Consider the following 12,538-nt stretch of genomic DNA (forward strand, 5'->3'; position numbering starts at 1 on the left):
CGTTATCAGAATCAGAAAAAGCTTTATGTCCAGGTGTGCCCATGCAACGAGTGGATTTTTTTCTTGCAATATGGCACTTGCATATGTTCAACAGCAGGTGATTGAATGTAGTTGATTCAAATTTAACTAAAACAAACCAAAAAAAAAAACAATTAAATTACCAGTATATTTCTAGAGCACTTTATAAACAACACTGTGTGCTCCACAGCAAAGGTAAAACACATGACACAATATAAAGATAGTCTGTAAAAGCTCTGTGGAAGATGTATGCATATATACACATTTACACACACACATATACATATTTTTGCACATAAAAATATTCCACATGTGAGTAAGGTATTTTACATACTGCCCTAAGTATAACTACAATCAAAGTTGGACTGAGGCTACTTGCACACGATAGACGAAAGCAGTCTCATCATGTGTTTGTTGGTTGACTGTTGAGGAGGGACATTATAAAAAATCGTATGAAGCCATTGATTGTATAAACAACTAACCTCTGTAACTTTGACTCCTCCTGTAGATGAGAACCACAGCGGCTCTGCAGCTGAGAACAGCAGACTTCTGGATGTTCCTCGCTATCACTGTGAAGGAACTGAGTCTCCCTATCAGACAGGACAGCTGCACCCTGCCATCAGAGTGGCTGACCTCCTGCAGCACATCAACCTGATGAAAACATCTGACAGCTACGGTTTCAAGGAGGAATATGAAGTGAGAATGCTAATATCAGTAACTTAGTCGGTGATAGCTGCTAACAAAGCAGTTATATTGTAAGTAGTTTAGTGTTATATGTTGTATTTTTAATAATCTTTTTTATCCTATGTTGCAGAAGGTAAAGAAGCCAACACAAACAGGATCACATTATGGAGATCTGTTGTGCCTTAGTGGATGTTTTCTCAAAGCCTTAAAATAAACTGATGGTTAGGGTTACATTGCCTCTTAGTTCAAGAGTACCGTCTGCCTTAATGACTAAACAGTCCCAGTGTCAAAAAGTATTTTATGGTGCTAAATAGATAAAAGCCAACAGAGCAAAATAATTGCTGAGTGACTCTTTCTGGTCAGAAATCATGCAGAGGTATTGTTGTATTTTTATGGCTTCATCATGTTTAATTTTCATTTCCTATGGTTTTCTCTGCTGTTGGTGATACAGAGCTTCTTTGAAGGCCAGTCTGCCTCCTGGGATGTGGCCAAGAAAGAGCAGAATCGTACCAAAAACCGCTATGGGAACATCATAGCATGTAAGCAAGCAAGGCTTATTTCTGTTCTTTGTAAAGTAATCCATTCTTGGGCAGGTTGGTTTTGTAACAGAATTATATCTGTGTTGGTAAATGTGAAAAATAATGTCATTTTATTTACACTTTGAATTATATTGGTAGCATCTTTTAAATTAATCAAACAAGTGTAGCTTATTCTGGATTATATCAATTCTTTTTCTATTAAAGCCCCACCCACTTTGAACTTATATGACCAAATTTATTCTAAATTCATCAAGAACATGTTTTTTTTTATGTAGGATTACATGTAAAAATAAACTTTCTGTCAAAAGTACCATAAAACGTTTCCCTCTCGGTTTCTCCCACATTGTTCTTCATTGTCTCTCTTTAGATGATCATTCAAGGGTTATTCTGCAGCCCATTGAGGACGACCCTTCCTCCGACTACATCAACGCCAACTACATCGATGTAAGTGGAAACGCATCGAATGCTACTATTGGCTCCCAACGAAACCAACGAAACCACACTCCCTCGCTCGTATGTCAGGCCTCTATACCTTTATTGCGTCTTGCAGTCATCCATTAAAGTCATCCATTGAAGCCATCCATTATTTCATGCATCCAGCTACACCCCAGTATGCATCATATACTGTTCATATACTGTTCATATACTGAACAGAAAGCAGCCCTGCTGCTTTCTGTTCAGGTCAACTCATCCATCTATCCTATACCCAGATGTGTGACATGAGTACTTTCTGTTTAGGAGCATATTGTACTGCCATCTGTAGGATTTAGGTAAAGGAATTCAGGAAATGAGTGTAATCTGTAGCACAGAGCTTTTTGGTCAATTTTAAAATTGATCGCCTTGACATGGTTTGATAGCCTAAGAGAGCCACATTTAGCTTTATCTGGTTGCAGACTTTTTTTTCTTTCTTTCTTTTTCTGAAGGCTTATCCAAGCAATTTTCAGTAGCTTTCACATTAAGTTGCTCTCAACTGTTTGCCAATAAATGCAAATGTGTTTCCAAAACGTCAAATTCCTGGCAGGCACCTCAGCCTCTTCATCTTTTAACCTGATATTCTTATTTAATGTCGCTGCCTTTCTCTGTGTACAATTCCTTTTACATCATCTGTATGTCCATTCATCCTTCATAGCATAATCTACATTCATCCTTTTATCCTTCATCCTTCTTGAACTTCTCATCTCTCAATAACTGCATGTTAGTCACTTACATCATGCTTTTGTAATGTTAATAATGTACTATGATTTACTACATGCATGCCAACACTCACATGAAGCTAAAATTAGACTGAATAGAGTGGACACTTCCTCAGCTGGTCTGCAGCCTTTTGAAGAGTTTAAACAAACATTAGGAAGTGTCTATTCTATTCGTCTAATTTGGACTTTTAGATATCTTTTTTCTTGCATGGTTTTGATCAGTCTCCCATTATTTCAATGCAGCTTTTCTTTTTTTCCTGATTGACACTCACTGACATTGTTGTGCTTTCTTTCTTTCTTTCTTCCACCTGTTCTTTCTGCCTGTGGCTTGGGCTGTAGATTTGGCTGTACAGGGATGTAAGTATCACTGTGGATTCTTTCATTCATGCCCCTCAACCTTTACACCAGTTCATCTGTACATTCATTCGTACAGCTGTTTTATGTGCATTAGAAGAATTATGCACAACATTGAGTTGCTGGGGCCTTTCGCTGCATGAAAGATTTCACTTCATCCTGCCCTCCAACCACTACTCCTTGGATTTCACTCTGTACAAAAGATGTCTTTTTTTTATTTGCATATTCCAATTTTCCCCTGACATTGTCATGAAAGCCTGATTAGTGGTTGTCATACCACTATCAGGTGTGAGCAGGGCTATGAAAACCCATTAATGTGACATCCGGTACTAGTAGTAAACTAGTTTTTCCTCAGATGATATCGCCGTGGTGAAATCGACAGCTTTCCAAACATTATATGAGATGTGACAATAATACAGTCAAAATATCTCCCAGAAGGAGCAATAGTGAATTGTTATGCTGTCAAAATAATGTTTCTGTTATTACAGTTGATCGCAAGATGATTATTATTTATGAAGACATTTTCATTTTTTATGGTATTTGTCAATACATGGAAATCTATGCATAAATTTTCCATAAATACTAAATTGCTCTTGTGTTTGGTTTTCAGGGATATCAGAGGCCAAGTCACTACATTGCTACTCAAGGTAAGTTACAGCACCTATGCCAAATACCAGGCAAAATGCACACAATCTGTTTCTGTTGTTTTATCCAGCAAGGTATAAATTAGATTTATATGGCACACAGTTTAATCCTACAAGTGTTGTGTGTAGGTCCTGTTCATGAGACGGTGTATGATTTCTGGAGGATGGTGTGGCAGGAACAGTCAGCCTGTATCGTCATGGTAACCAATCTGGTGGAGGTTGGAAGGGTAAGTTGCTCTTATTCTGTCTTCCATCCTCTGCAGTGCAGAGGAGCTATTTCCCAATGCAGAGACACTGCACAAGCTCTGTGTTAGTTACACTTGCTCAGTTTTAATGTATGTATAATATATATATTTTTGTGACCTGATGTGGACTTGTGTTTACCAGGTAAAGTGCTATAAGTATTGGCCAGATGATGCTGAGGTATACGGAGACTTTAAGGTGACTTTTGTAGAAGTTGAACCTCTAGCTGAATATGTGGTCCGCACCTTTACTCTGGAAAGGGTGAGTGATATTTTACTTACCTTTTTAAAATCTAGTGTTGTTATTTCATGTCTCTTGAAGCCGTCTGCTTTGCATTTAACCAATTTAAACCTGACAAGCCCTTTAAAATAACACAATCTTTATATATTTGCCAAAATGTGTATCAGCTTTGTTTGTGTGGGGGAAAATCCTTTTAAAAATATTACATTTAAGACATGTTCACTGTGGGGTTTGAAAGGGCAAAGCATGTAAATATTACTCCTTGTCTGCTAAATTTCACTTCAGCCAGACTTGTACATTTCTCAAGTTTCATAACCGTATATTTTCCCTGTATATAGAAATGTTGTCGCAGCATCTTTCTTGTTGTTTCAACACATAACAGGAAGTGGAACTTTGACAGGTTTGACTAGGTTTTACTTATAGATGTTCTTTATCTATTCCCAGCGTGGTTTCAACGAAGTGCGAGAAGTTAAGCAGTTCCACTTCACAGGCTGGCCTGATCATGGAGTCCCATACCACGCTACTGGACTACTATCCTTCATACGCAGAGTCAAAATCTCTAATCCACCCTCTGCTGGACCAATTGTTGTCCACTGCAGGTGCAATTCTTTACAAGATTCAGATTCATGTTTGAACTTGGTAAACATGGATGCTCACCAAAAAATGCTGATTTAATAAACTTGCGTTTTTGTCTGTCACTCTGCAGTGCTGGGGCCGGACGGACAGGCTGTTTCATAGTCATTGACATCATGTTAGACATGGCAGAGAGAGAGGGAGTGGTTGACATCTACAACTGCGTGAAGGCGCTTCGCTCAAGACGGATCAACATGGTACAGACTGAGGTGACTGCATCAACCATCCTCCATCTGCATCTTCATCTTAGAATAAAAAAACTAAACCTTCATATTCAGACTCTTCTTCTTCAGCATGATACAGGCTGAGGTGACTGTATCAACCATCCTCCATCTGCATCTTCATCTTAGAATAAACAAACTAAACCTTCATATTCAGACTCAGTCTTCAGCATGATACAGGCTGAGGTGACTGTATTATGTGTAGACATCCATCATCTATTCATTCATGAAAACGTCAGCTTCACCTTTCTTGTTCTGTACAAATCAAACAAGACTAGAAGTCAGCAAATCCATCTCCCATTGCTTGTGTCAAATTCATTTAACAGGTCAAGTATTTATATTATTTTTACCAGTGAAAAACAGGACATTTCCCTCATGGAGTTTACTGGTCCAAGTAAATGCAAACCTACTTATAGCATCCATCCCACAAAGCAAACTTAGGTCTTTCACTTGAGCATCAAGCTGGACGTCTTTATACAATGTAAACTTTCATTTGCTTGAAACATTGAGAGAAACCAAAGTGTACAGACTCACTCAGAGGTAAAGTAATACATCATCCCATCTCATCTACACCTCCATCTGCCATGAGTCATCTCATCATCTGCACACTTTCATTTCAGCTGTGAGACAATTTATGTTTTGTTCTTTTGCAAGAATTTTTATCTAAGAATGACGTGTGTGTATATGTTGTTACATTGCTGCTTTAAATCATATACAGGAGCAGTATATATTCATCCATGATGCCATACTAGAGGCATGTCTGTGTGGAGAAACAGCCATACCAGTGTGTGAGTTCAAAGCAGCTTTTTATGAACTGATCCGCATCGACTCCCAGACCAACTCGTCCCATCTGAAGGATGAGTTCCAGGTAACTTGGTTGTTTTTTTGTTTTTTTTGCCTCTGATGACACTCGCTCAGAATTCCCCTTTAATGTGAAGTTTAAACGGGTCTCTTTAGATTTAAGGTTTGCCTCATTTTAAAAAATTATTTACAGACAACAAACATTTGAAATTATGTTAATTTTTGTACTTTTTGCAAACAAAAACTTTACAGCAAGTGTTTAAATGCCACCATTCTTGTGTTTACGAGTACCATTTGCAGACATTGTTGAATGTTTGTTGTGGTATACTACATCAACAAGGTGATACAACTTTCCATGTTTTTTCTCCAGACATTAAACTCAGTGACTCCCCAGCCTCAGGCAGAAGATTGCAGCATCGCTTTGTTGCCTAGAAACCAAGACAAGAACCGCTTTATGGATGGCCTTCCTCCCGACAGATGCCTGCCCTTCCTTATTACAATAGATGGAGAAAGCAGCAATTACATTAATGCGGCTTTGATGGATGTAAGTCTGTTGCAAGTGAAAGCTGCTAAAGTAAGGTTGTGTTATTTTCAACACATCAAGCAACGTAGTTTGGGACATTTTCTGATACAAAAAGAAATCATTTAAATTGTTTTTAGATCAGCAGATGTGTTGCTTTTAGCACAATTTATGCACATAGTAGCTAATTAATATAAACAGAAATATGAAGTATGTTGTCCCAAACTGCATATTTGTTGAAAATGATACAGACTTTGAAGAAAATAGAGAAGTGATGTTTTGAATAAAGAAACATTTGCACATATTTAATACAGAAAACACTCGCACACAGATACTCCCCTCCCTGTTTGTGTGATGCTGTGTTTGTGGTTTTAGCAGCAGAAGGCTAGAGACAAATCCAGGTTCTGAAAAGACCACTAGCTTCTCTGCCCTCCACCCAAACATTGATTATTACACTGGCGACCGTTGACACGGCATCAACGTGTTGCCCGTGTACCATGAGATGAAAAAGAAGTAGATAGAAATTTAAAGGTAAGATAAAGATAAGTGGTCATGTTCAGTCAGACGTAAAAGTTGGTGTTTTTGAGTTCTTGTAAAAAAAAGAATCATTAGAGAAGCAGGAAACAAAGTAATGGGTGGGTTGTAGGTAAGTGAATAGTTTCATAGATGTTTGAAACTGTAACAAAAAAAAGAAAAATGTTGTTCAAAGAAAGATTTTCTCCAATAAAGCCAATGGGGGAGAAAGTAGCATAGCTGCTGTAAAGTTTTAGGAGTTTACGTTTAGTCACTTACCTCTGGCCTCTCTCTAACCAAGCTGTCAGAAGAGTTCCAGGTAATGGGGTTTTACTTCAAATCTCCAATACTGGATTTGTTTCATGGCTTCAGTGTTGTTCTGCCACCAGTTTCATGCCCTGACCCTGACACTAGATTGTCATCATGGCTTCAATGCTTTACTCACCCAAGCCATTCACACGTCTTCATCATATAGCGGGCTGCACATCGTCATTCACACCACGATGGGATCAGTTCACATCCAGTTCAGTCTGTAATAGTATTGATGTTTATATATATTCTGCTTTGTGTTTTAACTGGACACTTGGCTTTCAGTGTGTTTTATATGATATTTATAGACATATTTGTCCTGAACAAACTGAACACGAAGTTAATTGACTCCATGAGATGAAACATTTTGGTGCATTTTTTATGTACACGCATGCTCCAGGCCCTCACAGCGAAGTCCCACTGCATGGTCATCTGAAACATCACCTTCTTATTGCTTGCTCTCTCATACCCCACAAACTGTGCCGCCACTCTGCTCTTTCTGTGTGCATATGTGTGTGTGTGTGAGTGTGTGTGTGTAAATGAGAATGACCAGGTGTAAGAGACTAAAATAAAGACGTTGAGTTGAAAGTTTGCTCATACTGCTGTAACTCCTTTTGCATGGAAACCCTCTCATCAGTTTTGTTGTCTTCTCTGTGCAGAGCTACAGACAGCCTGCTGCATTCATTGTTACCCAGCATCCTTTGCCCAACACCGTCAAAGACTTTTGGCGTCTAGTTTACGACTATGGATGTACCAGTTTGGTGATGCTGAATGAGATTGACCTGGCTCAGGTAAGTCACTGTAATAGTACATCACAGTGGATATTTTCATGTTATAAAATGTTATAAAGTTTGTTTCTGAGTTTTTGAGAACAGACCAGTTTTTTGGTAATCAGTCAGCAGTAATGCTGCAGGCTTGCTGCCTTGCAGGAGATCTCTCTGGCAGACAGCAGCAGCTGCTCTAGGGAAGGAGTTGTTTACTAATATACAGTGTTGTTCTCAGGACTTGTTTCCTAGATTTTCCCCAAGTACAATGCTGTGCAGAATTCTTGAGCCACTCATTGCTTCAAAAGAATCAGTAATATTTTATATTATTTATTATTACTATTATTATTATTATCATTATTATTATTATTATTATTATTATTATTATTATTATTTTGTAATATTTTTTGTAATATTTTTTCAGCCTTACTGGATCCTTTAAGCTAATTAACTCTTAAAACTCGAGCTATTTTTTGTCCGCCTCACCGCTCTGTCTATTAATACATGTATAATCTCAACGCTTTTACACACAGTCAAGTAATGAACATCTTTTTTTCAGGACAGCCTGGGCAAGCTTAATATGTATTCTAAAATGATGCAACATGGATGGATAGATAGTTGTATGAGAATAAAAACAAAAGAAAAAAACCACACGAAAATTGAATGTCACAGAATTTGATTTAAAACATTCACAGATCAACAACAAAAAAAAAAAGTGGAAGCTTTTTCATTTATAAATGTGTTTCTCTCTGGCCTCGGCTGTCAGGAGAAAAAGATCCCAACATTCTAACATAAACACCAAAAAATTATTTGCATTTTTACTTTTTTTTCCCATTCATTTTTCCTCTCACTTCTTGAGTCGCTTGTTTCTGTCTGGAACAACCTAGAGATCTGCATCACACATCTCACACTCCCAAGGGATGAAGTGTTGGACCTGCCTATTTTTTGTATTACTTTTGAAAGAAAAATGTAATTACTTTGTTTTCGATAGTGGAAGATAACTATTTCAGCTCACGCTGATCTTTGGCCACTCCAATTGGATGTCACCATCATAAAAACCAAAAGAAGAAGAAATCTGAGCATCTGATTGGTCAAGAGACTGACAGAAAATCATCAGTGTTTACATTATCAGTGTTAGCTAACATAATTGACATATTTTTAATCACAAAATGTAATGAATCATGAACATAGCACAGTGGAATTCACATGCAAAGTTCGCTGCACTTAACGGCTAGATTGAAAACCTAGCTTACGATAGATCACCCAAAGAGTGTGTTTGTGTTAGCAATTTTCCCCATTAAATTTTGTTATGTGGTTTCTGAGATATTTTGCAAAGTGCTGACGCTGTCACTTTAGATCAGCGCCGAACCAGATGAGTTCTGAGAGTTAACACTCATATAAATCATTCAAACAGAAATAAGAACAAACTCAACACAAAGGACAAACCAGTATTGTAAGCAACGGGCTAGTGTAGTTTTCTTTTTTCCTGAGATCTTTAAGAAACATCTGTGACATGCTCTGCTCAAAGTAACAGAAACACACAGCAGCAGCAGCAGCTCATTTTTCTTCCATTGATTCAAACAAATCTTTTTAAAGGAGAGCAATGACCCATGACTTCACTTCACCCGTCCCTTCCTCAGGGTCTGATCTCCTCTGAGATCAATAGTATTCAGTACCCAATAGAGCATGTTATTACAGTATGAGAGAGCAACCTTAGAACTCACACAGCAAACTAACAGAAACATACTTGGTTGGCTTTCTTTTTCCCAAATACTTACAGTTCCACCATGCACAGCTGGTAGGTACAGGACCTTCTCTAGTCAGTTCAACACATGCAGCTCATGTCCAAACGTAACACCATGAGGAACTTTTGGTAATTCAATACTTTGAGTTGTACAGTCTTGATTCTGCCCCGTTTTTTTATTCCTGTTACTCCTCTTTCCTGGGTTCAAGAAAAACTTTCCCAGTACTGTAAATAAAGCTGAGCTCTCCTCATAGATGTTGTTTTTCAGCAAATTAAAGGAAGTAAATTCTCTTTGCATCACCTCTTGGCACAAAGCATGTTACATAGACATAAACTTTGATGTTTTTGTGAGAAGTGCAGTGATGTGATATTCTCTGTGTCCTGGTGTAAATACTCTGCTTGTTTCACTCAGGGATGTCCTCAGTATTGGCCGGAGGAGGGCATGCTGCGTTACGGTCCGGTCCAGGTGGAATGTATGTCCTGCTCGATGGACTGCGATGTCATCAGTAGACTCTTTAGAGTCTGCAACCTCACCAGGGTTAGTTCACTGCTTCATACATCCTGGCATGATATCGCTGCCAGCACCTCTATCTGCTTGCCACTACAGCCAGTCTTATTTAATCTTTCAGCCTCAGGAAGGCTACCTGATGGTTCGTCAGTTCCAGTACCTGGGATGGGCGGGGCACAGAGAAATCCCTGCCTCCAAACGCTCCTTCCTCAAGTTGATACTTCAGGTTGATCAGTGGCAGCGCGAGGGAGAGGAGGGAGAAGGAAGAACTATTGTGCACTGCCTGTAAGTGTACAGCAAACTAAAGCAGATTGTTTTTTTTAAACATAAAAATACCCAAGGATCAGATAAAAACATTAATCCCGGGCATGTAAAAAATATTTGAAAAAGTTGTTTATAAGTGGCGTCAGAGTTCTTTGTCCGATGTCAATTTGAATTTATTTGTCTGTCTTTAAAACATCAGATATAATAACTGTGTGTCATTGTGATCATTTAGAAATGGAGGAGGTCGAAGTGGAGTATTCTGTGCCAGCAGCATTGTGTGTGAGATGGCCAAGAGACAGAGTGTGGTTGATGTTTTCCATGCTGTGAAAACCTTGAGGAACAGCAAGCCCAACATGGTGGATACTCCAGTAAGCCATTCACAATTTTAAAGACGATATAGGTTAATAACACGAGCAGTGGTCGAACTAATTACATGTGACCGCGCAGATATGTTTATCCTGTGGTTGTGTCTGTTTGTCTACAGGAACAGTATCGTTTCTGCTACGACCTGGCACTGGAGTTCATCGAGTCATCATAAGCGAAGCAGAGAAGGAAGTTGAGAAGAGCCAGAGAACATATGTTCACTTCTTGATGTATTTGATCCTTTGCTTTTGCTTGGTCCTAACACCCCTCTGCGCTGGCTGTTCTGTAGCATCCATTCTGTGTCCAAACAAAGGGCACAAGAAATATCAGCTTCTTGTCTAACGTTAGGACTCTCACCTGGAAGTGACGGTGGAGAGGACTGCAGCAGAGGAGATGATGATGATGATTACTCCTTTTACTCTTTTATGCTTACTGTACAGCTTTTCGAGCGCCAGTGGGCTCCTGTATGTTTTGGGCCCTGACTTAAATGTTAAGCCTCCCACCGCAGCCCTCCCCGATGGACTCATTGCTTCGTGCTGTCTTGGCTGCAGTACTCAGTGTGTACTCTAGATGCCTCCCTACCCATTGTAAGCTGCAAACACAGCTTTTGATAAACTGCAGATTGAGTTTCCAGTGGCCCCACATTCCTTCTTTCATGCTATCTTTTGAGTACTCTGAGAGCGCTCTAGGTGTGTCATCATGGTGATGTTTAGATATTTGCAGCCAGTACTTTTGTACTAGAACAAAAAAGATGAAAAAAAATCTGGAGTTACAACCCAGCCAAACTGTGTTTTTTTTTTCTATTTGTAAGCATTCATCTGCATGTTAATTTCCTGCTCATCATTTGGGCATCATTTTATATCATGTCATACACACACACACACACACACACACATACATATTTTTATATATATATATATATATATATATATATATATATATATATATATATATATATATATATATATATATATATATATATATATATATGGGGACTTTATAGTTACTTTGAGCCCATTTAATAAATGGTTAGAGTTAGATGAAGACATGATAGCTCATTATCATAAGTTTAAGCATTTATCTTTTTGTTTGTTTTTGCAGTATCGTACCGATCTGCTGGATGGAAGTTTTGAAGTATTCTTTGTACCACAAATTTTAAAATTGAACAGTTGTCGTCAAAATCATGTTTGTTTTAGGGCTGGGCCCAATGCACTTTCAATTCAGTCAGTTCAAAACACACCAAACAGATTTGTAGAAGCAAATGCTCCACAGTCTTTCTTCGGGGAGGCTCAGATCAAACCTTTTATTAATAAAGAAAACAGCGAATTGCAGTTTACATTAAAGGCCTGAATGGAATTGGAAGTGAACTGGTCCCAGACTTCATTTGTTCTGTGCACTGGTGGCCAACACTTTTTGTTTTGATGTTATTATTTACGAGCTAATGTTTATTCATAAGCCAAAGACTTTGTGTAAATATGTCTATATAAGATAAAGCACATTGTTTGTATTTATTGTTTGTTTACTTGCATTGCTTGTAAGAACAATCATTTTTCATTCCATGTTTACCAGCAGCGTTTCTTAAACTGTGCTTGGGGACACAAAACGGGCTTTTTGTGGAGTCTTGAGTGTATTAGAATGATTTAATGAGCCCATAATGGTTCCCAAGGTTAGAGATTATGTCCGCTCAATTTGGGTCCATGAAGAAGAGTTTAAGAACCCCTGATTAAAGCTGTATATTAAAGCTTTAGAAGTAGTTTTTCAGTATTTAGGTGGAATCCAGTAGTATTGTCTTTGTTTTCACTTAATGAATCTCTTTGATGTTACTGAGTTTTTGTTTTTTTTTGTGCGTGTGTGTAACGCTCACTGCTCTCTTTGTGGTCAGTAGGACATCAGTGCGTTTACATGCACCGAGTATTTCGGATAAAAGCCACTTTCCCTCTTAACGTCTTAGGCAGGGATAAGCTGTTTATCTTCATCCTCATA

At 38.4% G+C, this 12,538-nt stretch overlaps 1 protein-coding gene across 3 annotated transcripts in view; it reads left to right on the top strand.

Moving 5' to 3' along the window:
• Window positions 1–10,837, top strand: part of ptprk (protein tyrosine phosphatase receptor type K) — a gene marked incomplete at its 5' end in the record, with an annotated part of 111,135 nt that extends 100,298 nt beyond the window's left edge. Inside the window, 16 exons of one of the 3 annotated variants that reach the window (XM_079256015.1) lie at window positions 527–732; window positions 1,154–1,241; window positions 1,609–1,754; window positions 2,774–2,791; window positions 3,399–3,435; window positions 3,562–3,659; window positions 3,820–3,936; window positions 4,360–4,514; window positions 4,622–4,757; window positions 5,488–5,637; window positions 5,941–6,129; window positions 7,572–7,703; window positions 9,833–9,958; window positions 10,050–10,213; window positions 10,425–10,560; window positions 10,677–10,837. In XM_079256015.1, coding sequence (XP_079112141.1) covers window positions 527–732; window positions 1,154–1,241; window positions 1,609–1,754; window positions 2,774–2,791; window positions 3,399–3,435; window positions 3,562–3,659; window positions 3,820–3,936; window positions 4,360–4,514; window positions 4,622–4,757; window positions 5,488–5,637; window positions 5,941–6,129; window positions 7,572–7,703; window positions 9,833–9,958; window positions 10,050–10,213; window positions 10,425–10,560; window positions 10,677–10,730 — 1,952 coding nt within the window. In that variant the 3' untranslated portion in view covers window positions 10,731–10,837. The remainder of the gene's footprint in view (window positions 1–526; window positions 733–1,153; window positions 1,242–1,608; window positions 1,755–2,773; window positions 2,792–3,398; window positions 3,436–3,561; window positions 3,660–3,819; window positions 3,937–4,359; window positions 4,515–4,621; window positions 4,758–5,487; window positions 5,638–5,940; window positions 6,130–7,571; window positions 7,704–9,832; window positions 9,959–10,049; window positions 10,214–10,424; window positions 10,561–10,676) is intronic. The other 2 variants (XM_079256014.1, XM_079256013.1) reach the window with 2 other exon arrangements.
• Window positions 10,838–12,538: the final 1,701 nt, after the last annotated feature.

The sequence above is a fragment of the Telmatherina bonti genome (genome assembly GCF_933228915.1).
Source record: "Telmatherina bonti genome assembly, chromosome: 16".
Lineage (NCBI taxonomy): Eukaryota > Metazoa > Chordata > Actinopteri > Atheriniformes > Telmatherinidae > Telmatherina > Telmatherina bonti.